The sequence below is a fragment of the Dioscorea cayenensis genome, chromosome 14 (assembly GCF_009730915.1).
Source record: "Dioscorea cayenensis subsp. rotundata cultivar TDr96_F1 chromosome 14, TDr96_F1_v2_PseudoChromosome.rev07_lg8_w22 25.fasta, whole genome shotgun sequence".
Taxonomy (NCBI): Eukaryota; Viridiplantae; Streptophyta; class Magnoliopsida; order Dioscoreales; family Dioscoreaceae; genus Dioscorea; species Dioscorea cayenensis.
This window is the reverse complement of record NC_052484.1, coordinates 19,222,310-19,241,580: the sequence shown is the minus strand read 5'-3', so window position 1 is coordinate 19,241,580 and position 19,271 is coordinate 19,222,310. Positions and strand designations below refer to the sequence as shown.

Here is a 19,271-nt window from a genome sequence, read left to right as displayed (position 1 = left end):
TCTCATATGTTCCTTATCGGTGACAACACCGGTGGTAACATTGTCCATAAAGTATCCTCTTTTTTTGGCAAAACAATTCGATAGTACTTATCTCCGATGAAGTTCGCAAGCGGTGTCCTTATCCACCCTGGCTTTGCCAACTCAACACATTGCAAATCCAAGCTTGAGATGAAGTCTGATGGTTTCTTCAACCTTGAGATGCTTCACATGGTACCTGTGGAGGAGTTGAGGTTTGCGTTTGTAGTAGTAGTAGTAGTTGTTGTTGTTGTTTGTGGTGAGCTTGAAGTTTGTAGTTGTGATTTGAAGTTGTGAAGTGCTCTGGTTTCCTCACGGTCGGTTTGAAAGGTTGTTTAGATCATTAAGCTTGTTGTTTTCGGTGAATGCATAGAGATGTTTTTTGTCATGTTGATTTGTGGGTGGATGATTGACTAGAAAAGATGAGAGGCTTTAGAAATTTGATTGATTTTCATAATGAAGTTCGTGTTGTGATATGTTTTGCTTGTTAGAGCTTGAAATTTCTTCTTTTGTTTTGATTTAGATCTATTATGTTAATAAAGAAAGCTTGCTTGATGATAAGGGTACGCATGATGAAGTTCGTGTAGTTCAAAGCTTGCATGTCGATATAGATTTGTATGCTAGGGTCTCGTTGATGTATAAATTAGAGTAGAGGTAGGTGACGTTGAACTCGCTCGCATGCGAGACGGAAGTAGGGTGGGAGGGGAGAGATAGTGTGGTCATGCAGGATAAGGTAGATGTCAGGAAGGTGGGTGTGATTGTCGATGTCAAGGAGGTTGTCGGAGAGGGGAAAACAAAGGGTGTTCTGAGAGTTGGAGTTGGTGAAGGAGAGAAGGGGCGCTGACATGGCGCTAACGTGACGTACAGTTTAAAAAGTCATGGAGTTGAATTGCCATGTATGATAAGAGAATGCATTTAATATGTCTTGTTGGCCTCACGCGTCAACAAAGTTGATGGAAACAACCACAAAACTGGCTATTGTGGCCACTAATGCGTGTGGAGAGAAAATAAATGACCATGACATTAAAAAAAAAGGTTTGTGACTATAGCATTATATTTAAAAAACCTTTATGTCCACCAGTAAAACTACCCCGCTATCACACACATTTTTTTATAGTTAAATCATATATTGAGAGAGAGTCAAACCCTAAACTTTGAGCAATAGAAATTGAGCTCTACCATGGTCGTTCCCCTTGTGATATGAATATATTAACTGAAATATTTTTTTTCATTTCTTTCTTCTAACACAGTGCATAATAAATAAAAAAATGATATGAAATATTGAGAAAAACCTTTCCATGCTTATATCAAACTTGAAACTATCTTTATATTAAATTATTCGGAAAAGAAAAAAAAAAGCAGAAAATAATATCTCAAAATCTAATAAAGGTAAATATCCGAAACTAACCTGGCTACCTAATTAGTATAAAATATTAAATTTAGAGCCACAAAATTATAGCAGTATAATTTTTGCTAGATATGAAAATATAATAATATATCTCAAAATATAAACTTATTATATAAATCAATAAATCTCATTCCCGTGTAAAATTGTTTTTAATCCTTATTATTTTATAATTTTTATAATAATTCTAAAAATACGTTTATCCCAATAGTTAGTAATAATAAGAGAGAATTTGATAATTTATATATAAATATAAATTTTAAAAAAATAAAAATAATTTTAAAAATAAAAACCACTTTGTTATATAAAAAAATTGAGATATTTTTTATAAAATCAGAAGAATCAGAAAGATCTCCCATTCTTGTTCACTATACGTATAACACATTTATTAATCATTTATAAAAAGAAAAAAAAGAAAAAAATGTATTGGCAGGTAAATTGCAGTAAATAGAAGGGCATTTACGTCATTAAGCAAAGCCGTCTTTTGATGGTCGACCATGTAAAATGAAAAACCCGATTCCCGTTACTTCTCCATTCCTCGATCGATCGAAGAGCACCATCATCACCATCATCGATGCGAGATTTCCTAGAGGACCTTGTTCTCAATCTGGATCTCCACGTTGATCCTGGTTCTTGAATCTCTTGCGGTTCATCTCTATTTCTTTGATCCTTGAAAGCTGCTTCTTCTCGATGCCTTTCAGCTGCTTAGGGTTCACAGTTCGGAGCTGATTCTTGGGTTTTTTTTGGGGGGAATTATCTCATTGGTAATGGCTGCAGCTCCGAACATGGAGAAGTTCGAGTCTTACTTTGTGAGAGCGGATTTGGATCGAGATGGGAGAATCAGCGGGCAAGAAGCAGTTGCCTTTTTCCAGGGATCGAATTTGCCCAAACAGATATTAGCTCAGGTTTTTATTTTTTTTCTTCCCCTAATTAAATCCATTCTTTAACCCTAATTGAGTGGTGATTTCTTCTTCTTGTTGTTGGTGTTTGAATTCCTAGATTTGATTGATCTAGAAGTTTTAGATCTCGAACATTGTATTAGATCCTGAAGGTTTAGTTCGGTAATGAGGTGTAATGTGACGAGGCTAGGTAATCGGATGGGATATGATTTTGTAGGTTATCTAACAATTGGCTTGAAGTTGGAAAGGTATCGAATTGGAAAAGTTAGGAAAGTCTTGCGTTTTATGTAAATATTAGCGAAAATGTGTTTTTTTGGATGTTGGTAATTGAGATCATGTGATTGATCTCATTTAAATGAGCATCTTTCTTCATGAGGTTTGTTAATTAGGCCTTCGTTTTTAGATGTGGTATTTATCATATGAATGATAATTGCACAGAAATAAGGTTCAGACTTCACAGATTAAATTTGTGTTTGTTGGTAGTGATTAGATGTATATTTAGTTTGTTGAAGCTTGCTAATGGCATCTTCACCAAGACTAGTGATTTCAAAGATAATGAATTCTAATCCTTCAATGAATTTTGAAAATTCTTAGAGATCAATGACCGCTAGTCTCTAAAGAGGTTCTTTTACACTTAGATCAAGGATTCCATTTGTAGTCATTCATTTTTACACACACATGCGCGAGCGCGCACACACACACACACACATATATATATATTCACATGGCTACAATTTGGGACTTTGGAAAAGGATTTATCAAACCAGGAATTCAAACATCAAGTGGTGGTTTGTATCATATCTATATGGGAACATTAATAAAAAAAAACATTTTTTACTTAAATTTGGATCAGGAAAGCCACACCTTCTTTGGTTCATTGAGCCTAGGAATGTATAAAAATTGTGCTAAAATAATCTTAGACTTAGTTGATTACCTTTGCTGAAGTTGGATGCCTGTTTTAGAGTTTATTTCATCTATAATGGCATGAGAACTATAGAATGCTGCTATTCCCAAACTACCAATTTTCATCCCGATTCATCTTATATGGATGTGGAAAATATTATCTCATATTTATTTGAAATTTTCAAGGATGTCATGCAAAAATTATGCTTATTGATCAGACTAATATAATAGTATCTCATAGCTATTTGAAAACTACAATTCTTACATATTTTTGGATAGTCCTGTACTATTTAACTGAGCCATGCCCTTTCCTCATAACCTGTAATTTGCAATCTTTCCATGGCTACGCGTTCCTCCAAAGTTAAATTGTTAAATCTACCTCCAAATAACTTCATTTTGGGAATCTTGCTACTTAATAATGACCAATGAGCTTAGCCTATTTTCATTTTGAGAATGTGTAGAAACTGTACCTTGAATAACACTATGGTATCATGTACCGGTCAACAATATTTGCATTTTAATTTAGATTTTTCCATCTGTGCTTGGCTCTGTATTATGTCTTCTTTTGCAGATCTGGATGCATGCCGATCAGAATCGAACTGGTTTCCTTGGACGGACAGAGTTTTACAATGCATTAAGGCTTGTGACTGTGGCGCAAAGTGGGCGAGAACTAACGGCAGATATCGTGAAGGCAGCACTATATGGTCCTGCTGCAGCTAAAATTCCTGCACCACAGATAAATCCTGTCATAGCGCCTGCAGCTCAGATGAATCCTGCTGCCATTCGGGCACCACAAATAAATCCTGTTGTGGCATCTGCAACACAGATGAATCCTGCTATCATTTCTGCACCACAGTCCAAGCCTGTGGCTTTACCTTCCACACAAATGGGTCGGATTGGCACAGCACCTGCATCATCTCAATCTCCTGCTTTGCAAGGGCCGCAGGCATTTCCTAGTATGGGTGCAAACCAACAATTTTTTTCTACTGATAACCTTCGGATGAGACAACCTCAACCTGGAGCGTCTGTGCCCTCAATGCAGGGGCAAGTGGCTAGTCAAGTCGGAAGCACTGTAGCTGGTCCACTCCTTCCTGGGTCAAACACTGCAAATCTATCAACTAATTGGCTTGGTGGTATCACTGGCAGTTCAGTTGGGGGGTCTTCACAACTTCAGATCAGAGGCAATACTCCCTCAGTAAACCATGATGGGTTCAGACCAGAACTATCTGTCACAACACCTGCAATGACCCCTAAGGCAACACCACCAGCTCAAACATCTTCAGTTCCACCAAAACCTCAGGATTTACTCCAGTCATCATTCCAACCAACTTCTAAGGATTCAAAAGCTTCGGTTTCTTCTGGAAATGGGTTTCCTTCTGATTCACTTTTTGGTGGTGATGGTTTCTCTGCCATGCCCCAGCCCAAGAAGGATGTATCTAATGCTGTTTTTTCTTCAATTGGTATGTCCAACTCATCAGGTATTGCCCCAGTGGCTTCTGGATCTCAAAATTCCATTAAAGCAGGACAACTCAATCCATTGCAGCAAGCTTCAGCAGCACCATTTGGTGGTAGTCAGCCACAACAAACTCAAGGAATAGTTAAGCCAAACCAGTTCAATATCATGCAGAGTACTGCTCTGAATACATCAAATGTTTCAGTTGGACCTCTTAGTTCTGCTTCGAATGAATCCCAGCAGGCATGGCCAAAAATTACTCAATCTGACGTACAGAAGTACACTCGAGTTTTTGTGGAGGTAGATAAAGATAGAGATGGAAAAATTACTGGTGAACAGGCACGCAATTTGTTCCTGAGTTGGAGGCTTCCTAGAGGTATTTGATATTAAGATGCTGAATGTTACTCTAGTTTTTGCTCACTAAGAATGTGTGTGGGTGAAGCGTTGCTTCTCTAGATCATACCAACCTTTTTGGCAACCTAACCTGTATTGGCAAGGATATAGAGTGTTCCATTTGTGTATTTTATGTTTGTCATTTTCAGCTAATTATTGTTAGTTATATTGGCATTTCACAAACGCATGACCGCTTTATGTCACATATTCTTTTTCCTTGATCTGCATTACATTTTGAAAGAGTTGTTTACGTACCTTGATATTTTGAGAGCTAATTAGTTTAGTGTATTTTATGTCATAATCAATTTGTAGTTCCCTAACACTGGTGTTTGTCTCTGGTTTCTAGAAATTTTGAAGCAGGTGTGGGACTTGTCTGATCAGGACAATGACAGCATGCTTTCCTTGAGGGAGTTTTGCACTGCTCTCTACTTGATGGAGCGTTATCGTGAAGGACGCACCCTTCCATCTACACTTCCAAACAGTCTCAAGTATGATGATACTCTTTTGCGTGCCACTGGCCAACCTTCATTGTCATATGGTGGTCCAACTTTTCAACCAAGCACTGGTATCTTTCACACGATTAACTCATGATGATTATTTTAGATATTGTTACAATTACATGTGTATATTGTCTGCTCCTATCATATTATCATGCTTTACTAATCCTTTATATGCTTATTGTTTAATATGGGTTAGGCTTATCTCAGCAAGGGATGCCTGGATCACATCCTGTTTTCCCTACTTCTGGATTGAGGCCGCCTTTACAAAATTCAGTTTCTTCTCAGATTGATGGAAGGCAACAGCCTCACCAAAATTCAAGCAGGATAGCAGCAAACCAGCACTTTAAAGAGCAGGGGGCACTGAATGCAAATTCCCAGGAGCCAACCGATGCAGACAAAAAAGTAATTAATCTCTGATCATTACTTTAAGTCCTGTTTGACTTTTAATTTTTGGGTTGACAAGCCTTCATTGCTTCTGTAGGTAGACATACTTATCTTGTTTAAGATGCCACTTTAATTGTCTTTGACTATTTACATTAATATGGCATTCATACATTATATGCAATTATTTACCTGTATAAGTAGTGGTCTGTCATGTGTTTATCTGAGTACTGATAACCAAATATTTTATTAGGAATCAGAAGCTTGATAGTCAACTTAATGGTAATATCATTTCTTGGAATATTTAATGGTGTTTTTTCCCATGTGCTATAAGTTTACTTGCATCCACATTCAATGACAACCAACTAAAACAGACCTTAATTCTTCAAAGGTTTCATTTGATTCACCTTTATGTTTATTGTGAGATTCCCTTCTGTTTTAGTTTGTGGTGCCAAATTCTTATTGTTTTCAAAGTTAAGAGTGTATCTTCTTTTCTTCGCTATGTAAAACTTCACTAGATGTAACATTTCCTTTTTAATTGACTTTTGTAAAAGGCAAATAATTAACTATATCTAGACATAGTTCCTATTGCTTTACAGAGTTTCTTTGAGGCATCCATGTTTTGGATTATTTCAGTGCTCATAAATTTTCATATATCTAAACAGAGGCTATCACATGCTTTTTCTGTCATTTTATTCTTCTTCTTCTTTTTTTTTTTGCTCACTGTTGTTTTCTTGCACTACGCAATATAATTTTTTGTCTTTCTCTTGAAGGTCCCAGAATTAGAGAAGGAGATCCTAGATTCTAAAGAGAAGATTGAATTTTACCGCAACAAGATGCAAGAACTTGTGAGTTTTATTATTTGTTTATTTATTTTTATTATTTTGTTGCATGCTTTTAATTGATAAACTTGGTATTCTGCCATATGCTTTCATATTTTATTTTCTCCCAGATGAACTATGTGATGGTACCTAATTAATAGATAAGGTTGAAAATTTTGCGGTCTTGTTTTCATTTTATATTTTTTGGTTAGAAGGCTTTTTTGGACATTTTATCATAATGGTATTCAATCTTTTTCATGTTACCGAATGCTTTGTGGTGTCATCTTTTCTATCTGATTCTAACTAAAATCATCTTGTCAGGTTCTTTACAAAAGTAGGTGTGACAATAGGCTTAATGAGATCACAGAGAGGGCTTCTGCTGATAAACGTGAGGTACTGTACTTTTCTGATATAACTTTGCATTCTGAATTTTCGCGCCCTATTGGTTGTTGGAATTATTTTTATTCCACTTTCCGTGTATAAGTTACTTTTCTTGCAATATTTTTATGTATTTTCCATCATTAGAAGTTTAGTGGCAAAAAATCCTTTTGGAACTTCTCAAAAATCATATTTTGTTATGATAATAATTGCATTGGCATGATTCAAATGATTTAGCTGCTATTATAGTAGTATTGTCATGGTACCATGTTGCTATCACCAGAACACTTATTTCAAGCTGGAATAAATTATGAAGCTTGAATATCAAAAGAATCTTTGTTTTGAGTTGTCTGTTAATTACATGAAAACTTTATGGTCCAATTTGCCTGCTCTCGATATCTCTGTATTGCTGCTTCTATCATGCTCTAAGAGATGGTGTTCTCCAGTGCCAATGGGGAGGCCTGCCATCATGGTTGATACTTGATGCCTGGTTGAGTGGTGTATCTTTTTAAGGAAAAAAAATGCGCAGAGGACATTTCTGTCTGATTTGGGAAACTAACTCTGGACAATAATCGTTATTGTTGAAAGTTTGTATGGGTATTTAAACCCTACTGTAAAATCATTTTTTGTTTTCCTGCTTAGATTTCTTTCTTCCTTACCATATCAAATAAGCAGCCACCTAGGCAACTTTTTCTTCTGAATTCTTGCCTGCTTTAGACCATCTTGGTAGGCTCTCACTAATGCAGCAGCCATTAGAGCAATAATCTGAGTTGGTTCTCCACATTGCATCAGTCAATTGAATTCCTTCCCAAAACGAAACTTATCTGCTGCATGGGTTATCAGTAAAATTAAATTCAGCATATGTATTTACATTTTCTGCTCCAAGCATCATATTTCATAATGAAGGCAATTTTTATTAATCAAGAGAAGGGTGCCACATGCTGTTTCAAATTCTAATTTACTAGTTAAATTTCCTGTGCAACTTGCTTTCTGAAATGTCCTTGTTCTTGTTCTTTTAGTCTGCTATATATATATATATATATATATATATCCTTACTAAAGTATCTGGCAAACACTCGCTATGATGAGACCCACTCTCTTATGTTGGTACATTTTGTGTGACGATATTTAATGGCATGTATTTCAGGTTGAATCTTTGGGGAAAAAATATGAGGAGAAGTACAAGCAAGTTGGAGATGTCGCTTCAAAATTGACTGTGGAAGAGGCCAGATATCGGGACATTCAGGTATTCCCATGACATCTTTGACATAGGCTCTACATACATGATTTTTTTACGTAAGTATTTTTTGTAAGGTTGCCTAGTAGATAAGAGGAAAGGGTTTTGTTTCATAACTTAATAAAGCTCTTAATGCTTTGTATTTCCTAGTCGGTGCTGAGTATTCCTGATTCTTTTTCAGGAGAGAAAAATGGAGCTGCACAATGCAATAATTAAGGTGGAACAAGGTGGAAGCGCGGATGGTTTGCTTCAGGTATTACTTGTATAGTACATTGGTGATCTATTTTAGAACCAATTTAATCAATTTCTAAAGTCTTAGCTGTCTCTGCATCACAGGTTCGTGCAGATCGTATACAATCTGATCTAGAGGAGCTAGAGAAAGCTCTGAATGAACGTTGCAAGCAACATGGTGTGGATGTGAAGCCTACGACGACGATTAAGCTTCCTTTTGGTAGTCTTAACTTCTTGTTATTTCACATTATGTCCTTTTCCTTTTTTGCTAGTTCAGCTTCTAAGTTAGGAATTTGGTCTCGTGTTTCCCATAATTTTATGTTGTTTTTTTAGCTTTGCTTTCTTGTGTTATGATTATGAAATTTTGCCAATAAATAGTTGGTATATTTATTTATTGAAGGTAATTCTGTTTGATTTTTTGTAAGAAAAACAATATTGCGTGAAATTTAAGGATAAAAGGTAATTCATTATACTTCTATCCTTAAATGCTGGCTAGAATTAGAATTTATATTTAAGGTTGTTTGAGTGACAATATAATGAAATAGCAGTTGCTTGATTTTTGGCATTATCAGAGCGTTATAATACTGGAAATTTTAGACCAAAAACATTGAGCTGATGATATTTAGGTGTATCGGATGGTGAAAGGTTTTGCAGTTTTCAATCTAGGAGGTAGAGATAGGTTCTTCTAAGTTGGGATTAAATAGCATGCCAAATCTTTTCTCCATCATACCTTTTCAGATATGATAGATTTCAATTACATGTGTTGAATACCTAGAGTTTGTTAGGAAGTGAGAATATAGACATTAAGCCCACTAGTTCCTCAATAGAGCTAGTATAAGAAATTGTGGTAGTGAAGAATGTGACTGTTGATCACTCTTAAAAAATTACCCATTTGGCAAACTTTCGTCTGAGGAATGCCTTGCTATGGGTGAGAAACAACAAGAGTGCAGTTGACAGCACAGATCAAATGAGCAAGAATTATGAGTTACCTTGTATTGTTTCAGCTATTGTATTAACCTACCGCAGGCTATGGTTATCATTAATCCACTATCATCGTCCTCCCAAGTGTGGGAGTTTCTTATTCCTTCAAAGCTATATGAGGGGCAAGAAAATCCAATGATATATCAAGTTTTCATCATCAACAACAACAATAAGCCATTAGTCCCAACGATTTGGGGTTGGCTACATGAATCTTTTCCTTCCATTAAGGGCCAAAAGACTATATAAAGCAATACATATCATTTTGTAAAGTACTAAACATTTTTTTAAATCTACCTCTTCCTCTTCTATGACCCTTCATCTGAAGAACCTCCATCCTTTTTATGGGGGCATCTATCGGCCGTCTTAAGGACATTTATCACAGTTTCTACTAAACAATACTTGACATCCATCTCAGCATTCTCATCTTAGCTATGCCCATCCTTTGAGGATATTTATTAGCCACCCAACATTTTGACCCATATATCACAGTTTTTATATATTAAATGTTATCCGATGTAATAATTTTCTGACAAAGATAATTGACTGGTAATCACAAACCATTTTAAGTCCTAGAAAGCTCTAGAGGAGATGCAGATTTTTGTTTTTCTGATTCTTATTGTCCAGATCTGACAACGATATAACAAGCGCAGTTTAAGCAATATATAAGAGTCAATTGTAGCTTCAACTTAAACCTGTTGATGTAAAACTTCTCGCTCTCTCTCTCTCTCTCTCTCTCTCTCTCTCAGTTTCGATTATTTATGTTGTTTACTTTTACACAATGCCACTACTTCAATTTTTTTATAGGTTGGCAACCTGGTGTACAAGAGGGAGCCATGGATTGGGATGAGGATTGGGATAAATTTGAAGATGAAGGTAACTCTATTTTTCATATTTTGGTATGCATTCATTTTGGGATGTATTTGATGGAATAGTTGTTTATAAATTTGACTTAGCCCCACCAATACGGAGGCTTAGTTATTAGAAATTAATCAAAAGATAAAAATAAAATACATGTGAGTCCTTATTTCTTGTCTCAGTTGGTATTGTAATTTCAAGGCTTTTACAAATTCATAAGCAAAGTCAGGATCTGCTTATTTGTAGTTCTTTCTTTAACTTTTCTTTTCTTCATCACTAATTTGTGATATTTGAAAACCATCTTTATGGTTTCTTAGTCTTTTCAAAAAATTTATAGGAAGTTACGCCTGCAGTCTATTTTGATATTATAGCAAACATAAAAAAAATGCTTATTATTGTTTGTATCTAATATAATACTAACTCAGATTTTGCCTACCACAACAGGTGCATATTTGATTGAGTATTTTTCATTACGTGTTATCAGTTGATTATTTTGCAACCTTCAAATTAAATATTAGATGGCTTTGATATTGATGAAATAGTATTGCTTGACTGGTGGTTGTCAATCTTCTTATGTTTTGAGATGTCATAATAAACATAAGACTGGAATAATTGCATTTTTTTCACTGCCACATGAAGTACTAAATTTTAGTGTTCGGTGATCTGCTTCTAGGATTTACTCTTGAAAATGAGGTTAATAGTGAACTGGAAAATGCTGTGGCGAATGCAAAACCCAAGTCTCCCGCTGAATGGGATGCGGCTACAGATGAGGTCTCCTCTGTTGCATCATCAAGATATACTAATGGCAAGGTTGATAAACCTTTTAGACCTGGTGAGCCAATAATTGATGAATCAGTTTACGCTCAGAGTGAAGGATCGACATGGAGCCCTCATGGCAGTCCTGGAAGAAGTGCATTAGGAAGTCCATCTCGAGAGTTCCACTCTACATTTTCCCCACGCACTAAAGAAAGCAGTAGGTATGTATGTCGGTCTGTGAGTATTCTTGCACTGTTTCTGTGATCTGATTGTAATCCATCAAAAGTTCGGCCCTCAATTAGCATTTCTCTTGTGGTTTATGTGTGGGTCTATATGCATGACTTTGCTAAGCATGTGGCATTCTCACTTAATATCATATTGGGAAAGTGAGCTTGTCATGACTCTTTTGAATATCAGGTGCTACTTATACTATATCTACTGGTATTTAATGTCTGATAGTGAGATGAGTTTTGCATAATTAATGCACACAGTCCCACAAAATAAACAAACAAAGAAAATTTCAACGAACTTTTGAGGAAAGGTCATGTCGACCAATTAGGTCATATTGTGTGAGTTTTTTGAGTCACCAGACACGTGGTGAAGGTCTAATCAACTGGTGTGTGTGTCCTGCTGGCTATTAACCAAGCTTTTGCTTCTAATTTGCAAGGTTGGCCATAAAAATGTGGTGGTTTGCTCTGAGCGTTTGTCCAGGAATTCAACTCTTATGTGTAACACAAAATCAAATTTCTATGTAGTTGTTGTTTATTGTCAAACATTATTTGATGACTGCATCCCAATATCTAAATTGTGTTTGACAACTAGTAGCAGAATTGGCATATGAAAATAGTTAAATATCAGTCTATCATGTGAATATTACTCATTTTGATTCAAGAGCTTGCTTCTGAGTTATGACCAAGATTTGTTTATATAGAGAACTTCCGTCCACATAAGATGAATTCAATTGCAGGCTGATTCTTTCAGATGGTTGAATTGATTTACATTTTAGTGCAGCTTAGAGAAATTTTTTTCATGATATTGACTTGTTTGTTTTTTGGTTAGGCATAAGGCTTCAATGGCTTGACTATTTATTTACAAAAACAACAAACTGTTCTTTTTCGTATTTATTTATTTGCTTTTCTTAAAATGGTTTGGTTGACTATTTTTTGTCTTTCATCATGCCTTCGTATTTAGTCCTGAGCTTCCTTGGTTAACTCAATACTGTTAATTTTCTCATGCTTTTAAGATCATTCTGCTATAATTGTCTCTTTTTGCAGTGAACATCTTGGCGCCGAATCCACAGTTTCTGGGGATAAATTTTTTGATGAACAATCATGGGGAGCAACTTTTGATGCTAATGATGATGTGGACTCAGTCTGGGGCTTTAATTCCACAACCACCAAGGTTTACTAATTATTTATGCTTTAACTCTTGTCAATAACTTACATGCGATATCTTTATCATTTTTTTTTTCATGCTGATGCTAGCAGTATCAACATTTCTCTAATGCCAGATTCACACTCCTAACTATGTATGCAGGACATTGACCATGAGAGGACTGGCCAGAGCTCTTTCTTTGGGTCGCATGATTTTGGTCTAAATCCGATAAATGTATCTTCCCCAAGTGCAAGCAGCGTTGCCGGAAAGGAGAAGAGCTCGATCTTTGCTGATTCTGTCCCAAGTACTCCACTATTCAACTCCAGCTCACCACCTGGCTTCAATGAAAGACGAGATGACCATTCCTTAGACAGTTTTAGCCGCTTCGATTCTTTCAGTATGAATGACAGTGGATTTTTCTCTCAGAGAGAGACTCTCACAAGGTTTGACTCAATTAGCAGCACCAGAGATTCTGATCACAATCGAGGTTTTCCATCATTCGATGACGCAGACCCCTTTGGATCATCGGGGCCATTTAAATCTTCAGCAAGTCACAGTCCAAAGCGAGATTCCGGCAGCTGGAATGCGTTCTAGTAGGAAATTCGCTCTTACAGTGTGTTTTGTTGGCGATGCGATTAATTTCAGAAAATGTGCCTTCCCGAAGTTAACTGAAAGCTTGGCTCAAGTCTTCGTGCTAAAGTTTGTGCCATTAAGTGTCCTGCAAACTTGCCATGGTAATGTGTTTGTGATTATTATCTTGTGTGCAGAATTTTCGACTATTTTTTTTATTTTATTGTTCTGAGAGTTTTCTTTTCGGATTAGTAGAAATTCATTGGAAATTCACGTATTCTGTATTTCGTATCAATGTAAAATGGTGGTGATGAGAGATTTGGCTGAGTTGTTTTCATGCCTGTTGAAATACTAAAATGTAAATGTTGATCCTTTGCTCTTGGTAAGCTATTGTCATCTGCAAGGGATTATATCATTTACATGATTCTGTTAATATGCCTTTGTGTGGATTTAGCCCTTGACGTCTATTGCCATTTCTTGTATTTTTTTTTCTTTTTGTAGATGAAAGTGACAAGCGTTATATACATCAGCGGCATATGTATGGATTGAAAATTAATTGTCTAATCCACGCATTCTCAGCCTGGGATAAGAGATTATGATTAAGTCCGCGGTGATCTAATATTATTATTGTTTTTAATTAGTCTTAAACTCAAAATTTTTTAAATGTCTAACTGTTACTTAATGGTGAATTTTTTTTTTCTTTCCATGGTGACTTTTTTTTCTTTCTTTCCAAAAGTAGATTTATTTCGCTTCTCTTGCACGTAATTGATGTTTAATTTTGAACAGAATGACAAGAGTGTAATAATAACCATCACAGTATTTGGCTAACTAAATTTATACTTGTGAGAAAAATGAAAAATAAAATAAGCATCTGCATTTATTAATTAGAGTGCTTAAATATGGGCGTGACAAAATTTTATTATTCGGGTATGTGAACGTGGTTCACGTTGATGTGATTCGCTATGTCGGAGCTCAGATATATCAAAACAATAATAAATATAATAAAGGTGAAATTATAACTAAATGGTCTTTTTTTTATGAGGAAAAAAAATATATCTGAGCATGTGATGAAAATGTTGATGAGTCAAACAAGAGAAAACAAATTCAAAACAAAAACAAATGCCAAAACCAAAACAAATACTGTTGGGTTGATGCATTCGCTGATTTTCTCTTCAATATAAACTTGTTGACCAAGTGGAATTAAATTTGATTTTTATAAATATCCCGGGAAAGTTGCATGATTTTATTGATTCCACATGATGTGATCATTTGAATGTGCGTTGTTTAAAGACCTAATCAAAGTTTAATAAATTGTCCAGAGAAAGTGTGTTTCACTCACTTAACTAGCAATCCTTGCTGTACACATGCATGCATGCATACATACATACATATGAACCAATATAAATGTGTCGCCTTAACCAAAATATCTAAGCTTTGATACTCTAAAATTAACTGAATAATTATGCAAAAAAAATTGGTTTTCAATCCCTCAACTTGCAATCCTTACTGTCTCTGGCAATGAACAGAAACACAAATTTTTGTCCGACCACAAACATATATAACGTGCATATGAGTATCTAAAAGACGGTAATGGATACAAGAATTTTAGGACATTGATCCAGTAGAACGAAGAAGCTTATGATCGTCAAGTTATTAGTTTGACATTTAAGTATAATCCCATTACATTCATATATATATATATAAATATATATATTGGAACAAATTTAATGCAAACCTAAAATTGAATCACAGATTTAACACCTCTTTACCAAATAAAGATTGAACATTCAAACACTTCAGATCTGTGTTATGCATTATACAACAAAAGCTGCAATATTTTGTGAAAAAAAAAACCCAACTAAGGTATAGAATCTAGTCTTGAGAAGAAATACCAATCAGCAATCCATCATACTGAATTCAAATCGACAAATATTCACATAAAAAACAATGAGAAAAGGTGTTATCAATATTTTCTTAATTCAATACTTAACTTTGCCATGGCCAGTCCCAAATCTGGATGAATAAAAAGAAAGGTCTCCGTATTTAAACAATTGATAACCAACGGTTGAATTTTTGTCAGTACTAAATGAATACAAGCGAACCACAAATAGTTGGGACTATCAGTTTCTTGTTGTCAAGCAAGAAGTTTCATTTCCCACAGTAAAGACACACTGAAGATACTTTTATTTCTAGCTAAGGTTTAAAATAAAATATCACAACAAGAACCTTAAACAGTCCACAGATACAACCAACTTACCAAAAAACAAAACCTCAAAATACAACATAAGTCTCAAGAAGATCAACAACCATTGGCAATCTGTCACAAAGAATTCAAATCCACAAACTTCTGCCACATCTAATCCAATAACCCGCATAGTTAAAACATAATTTCAATCAAATGTTTGGATCGAAAGAATTCCGAGGAAAGGAATCCTTCAACAAAAGAGTTCAGACGAAACACACTCTAGATACTCATATCTCTAGCTCAAGTTTAAATTAAATATAACACCAAGAACCATTAAATATTCGACAAATACAACCAATTGACAATGAAAACAAAACCAGAACAGCAAAACAAATCCTTCATTATTTCATATGACCACTAAACCAGAGTTCCTTAAAACCAAGCAATCTTGGTTCAAGAGTAGACAAATCACTCTAATTTATTCATCATTGATCAAATTCTGCACATATATATATATATATATACTTCAATCGAGTTCCATTCTGAAAGGAAGAGGACGATGATAAAAGATAAATGTACCTCAATTCCATTGCATGTAGGAAGCCTAAGTCCATCCTCTCATTCAGACAGCTTCACTTTGATCTGTGAAACTGTGAATGAGAAAACCAGGCACACCATTCCCAGTACCCTAATCAGTGTGAGCAGATAGAGAGAGAACTCTGCTTCAGCATCAAAGCCTACCAATTTGTTCTTGAGAGAAGAAAATCTCAAGCAGTGCCGACCATGTCCCAGAGACTGCAAACACAATGCCAATGACTACAATGGCGATGTCCGATGTAATACCAATCCATCCCATCTGCTCACCGAACACCTTGAGATGGAATGCAGCAGGGAGCACAAATCCAAGCACACAGCACACACTGCTGCCGACGAGCGATAGGAAGTCAGCGAAGTTGGGGACGAAGAGCGCCACCAGGCATACAACAAGAACAAGAACCCAGCGTGCCCACAAGCAGTAGTTTTTACCGAATGCTCTCCTCTCCACAACCTCAAAGACGGGATTCATCATGATTGGGAAGGTGAAGAAGAGATTAATGCAAAGCCCGAGCTGAACGATCTCGGAGATGAGACCCCCGCCCAAGTTGGTAGTGATGATGTCTCTCGTCTGGTCACCGAACGCGAAGTAGCCGAAGGCTCCGAAGAGGGCATACATGATGGAGATCAACCCCATGGAAAGGCCGAGGGTACGGCCAAACTTGGGCTTATCGGCAGCCTCGGATTCGAGAGGGAGGACCATGCCGATCCCTTCGAAGGCATAAACGGCGACACCGAGGCCGTAGAGAACGACGGAGATGCCGCCATTGAAGGCGACGAGATCAGGACGATCGTGGAAGTAGGTGAGTAGATCTTCGACGATAACCACGCCCATGGCGCCGATATCGACGACGTCGGCAAAGATGCTGAGCGGGGCGAGCAGCGTTAGGGTTTTGATAGAATTGAGGCCGAGCTGGAAAGGAAGCATGGACAAGATGGAGACGACCTTGGGTTTGAGAACGCCGAGGATCGGCGAGAAGGGGTAGAGATGGGCGAGGGTGTTGGCGATGAAGATGAGGTAACCGACGCAAAACCCAGCTTGGCTGAGCACGATCATAGAATCAACAGCGAGGCGGCCGGCGGGGCCGGCAACGGCGAGGCCGAGATCACCAAATGAGGCGATTTTGGAGAAGCCACGGTCGAGATCAAGGCGGCGGCGGGTGTGGACGATGAGCATCATGCAGTGGTAGGTGAGAGCGCCAATGATGATGAGCATGAGAGCGCCGGCAAGGTATCCAGTGCGCATGAAGGTGTAAGGAAGGCCGAGGACGCCGGCGCCGACGATGGCGATGAAGACGTTGGCGAAGGTCTTGGGTTGGGAGGAGAGAGGAGGGAGGGAGGAAGGGTGAGGGGCGAGGAGAGGGCCGGTGGAGGGCTCGTCGGCGGGGAGGGAAGGGAGGCCATAGGAGGAGGAGCTCGCTTCCTTCTCGAATCCCATGATCGATGATGCGTTGATCGATCTGAAGCTCGCGCGAATTGGGAATTTCAAGAAGATGATGATGATGACGTGTGAAAGGGTGGTAATATTGTAATTATTATATAAAAGTAAGGGTTGGTGTTTAATTAGTAATGACTAATGACTAATGAGGAGGGATTCCGGATTTAGGTCAAATAATAAGATCCGAAACTTGGTTTGATGGTGGTGTGCATGGCATCCATTTAAACTTTAAGCATGAATGTTCTCATGTTTTGTTCTTACTATCATTATTATAATAAATACTTTTTAGCATTTTGTGATTTAGAATGATACCCACTTGCAGCACGTTTTGTTTTGTTTTGTTAATATATTATTATTATTATTATTGACAAAATGGACAATCAGCGAATTCATAAATCTCTAGGTGATGGTTAAATCACCGAAACTAGTGTATTAATATCACTGTGTGCCTGATTATTTATTGATATCTTAACTCACTTATGGTCTGATTATACTCTTTGCAAGGAATTTTGTATTAATAGATAAAAAAAACCGTATACTTTAATAGTAAATCAAAAGATCATATCATCTTTGTATAGAACCATGTGTTAATACACCAAAAAAAAAATTATTGGCATGGTATAATAGTTTATTTGTTTAATAGTAAATTATTTATTTTTGGTGAATTGATAAGGTATTAATTTTTATTTTAAACTAATATGAAAATATTTAAAAACAAAATTATGGCATTGGCAGAGTAGTTGGCTTGTTTGATAGATTGTTTTAATTTTTATATTTGAGTATCAATTAATAGTTGCGTGTGTGCCTAAATTTCATCAATATATTAAACATCAGAATCTTTAATGTGTGTGCGCGTCGATTTTTTTTTTTTTTTTAATTCTTTGGCCTAAAGTATTTATTTTATAAAATAATTTATTTTATAAAATAATTTTTTTCATAAATCAATAATTGCGCCAAAATAAAAGACACTATGGAGTGAATATCTATATATATATAAATCATAAAATAACTTAAGCACTTATCTTTTAAGCATATTTAAATAAAACATTTTTTTAATTAACTATTTAAATCTCATTTTATTATTTAACAGGACAACAAACACAAGAAAAAAATAGATATAAAAATTACATTATATAATCCAATGAATCCAAAGAAAAAGACAAGATAAACATAAAATACAATCTTGAAAACTAATTTTCTCAAAAAAATTTTTATTACATGCAAAATGCTTAATTTGATTTCAATTTGTAATTACTTATTATGTGTAAAAATAAAATAAAATTGACATTTAAAATTGGTAGAACATCACTTTCTCATGAACAAACATAGAAGGTGATGCATTTGTCCAAGCATAAAAGTTCATTATTATTCTCTCAACTAGGTCAAAATTTCCCTGATGGTACACTAATATGCTCATTTTATTATATTTTTTTTATGATATTTCAATTGAATTAAAAAATAAAATAATTATTTAAACAGATAAATTATAAAGTGATATTTTTAATGCACTTCATATGCCAAAGTAATATATTGTTTTTTTCTTATCAAAAGAATATTTGGGTCTAGTTCGTTTGTGATGCCATAGTTGATAGCTTATAAATCAGAAGTTATAGCCAAATCAAATTTGATAGCTTAACAAGAGACAACATGAATTTTTATTTTTATATATAGAAATGATTTTTGAATTGAATAAGATGATATGACTTGAAAGAAAGATAAAGACAGGGGCAGTGTTCATTGAATTTAGGCAAGGAAAAGGAAGACAAAAAGAGATTTGCTTTAAAATTTATGGCAGGATTGATATTTATACAACAAACAGGGTTTTTTTAAAAAAAAAAAAAAAGAAAAAGAAAAGTTGAACAAGGGGTCTTGCTTGCACTTCAACAGATAAGATTGAAGTTT

General features: G+C 35.8%; 2 protein-coding genes across 2 annotated transcripts; one reads left to right on the top strand and one right to left on the bottom strand.

Moving 5' to 3' along the window:
• The first annotated feature begins 1,931 nt into the window (after positions 1-1,931).
• LOC120275050 (actin cytoskeleton-regulatory complex protein PAN1-like) lies at positions 1,932-13,605 on the top strand. The gene is made up of 13 exons (XM_039281534.1): positions 1,932-2,325; positions 3,794-5,051; positions 5,415-5,633; positions 5,765-5,970; positions 6,723-6,797; positions 7,092-7,163; positions 8,296-8,394; positions 8,567-8,638; positions 8,722-8,836; positions 10,402-10,470; positions 11,126-11,429; positions 12,483-12,609; positions 12,745-13,605. Exons 1-13 carry the CDS (start codon positions 2,188-2,190, stop codon positions 13,174-13,176), a joined length of 3,186 nt encoding a protein of 1,061 aa, XP_039137468.1. The 5' UTR covers positions 1,932-2,187; the 3' UTR covers positions 13,177-13,605.
• A 1,865-nt stretch (positions 13,606-15,470) lies between these two features.
• Positions 15,471-17,420, bottom strand: LOC120275905 (amino acid transporter AVT3C). The gene has a single exon (XM_039282634.1). The coding sequence runs from the start codon at positions 17,367-17,369 to the stop codon at positions 16,068-16,070; it is 1,302 nt and encodes a 433-aa protein (XP_039138568.1). The 5' UTR covers positions 17,370-17,420; the 3' UTR covers positions 15,471-16,067.
• Between the last annotated feature and the right edge of the window lie 1,851 nt (positions 17,421-19,271).

Bases quoted from the DNA above. Each gene is read 5' to 3' on its own strand.
- LOC120275050 (XM_039281534.1), top strand. From the start codon at position 2,188: ATGGCTGCAGCTCCGAACATGGAGAAGTTCGAGTCTTACTTTGTGAGA. The intron at 2,326-3,793 runs GTTTTTATTTTT...CTTCTTTTGCAG, and splicing joins CCAAACAGATATTAGCTCAG to ATCTGGATGCATGCCGATCA. The intron at 5,634-5,764 runs GTATCTTTCACA...AATATGGGTTAG, and splicing joins AACTTTTCAACCAAGCACTG to GCTTATCTCAGCAAGGGATG.
- LOC120275905 (XM_039282634.1), bottom strand. From the start codon at position 17,369: ATGGGATTCGAGAAGGAAGCGAGCTCCTCCTCCTATGGCCTCCCTTCC.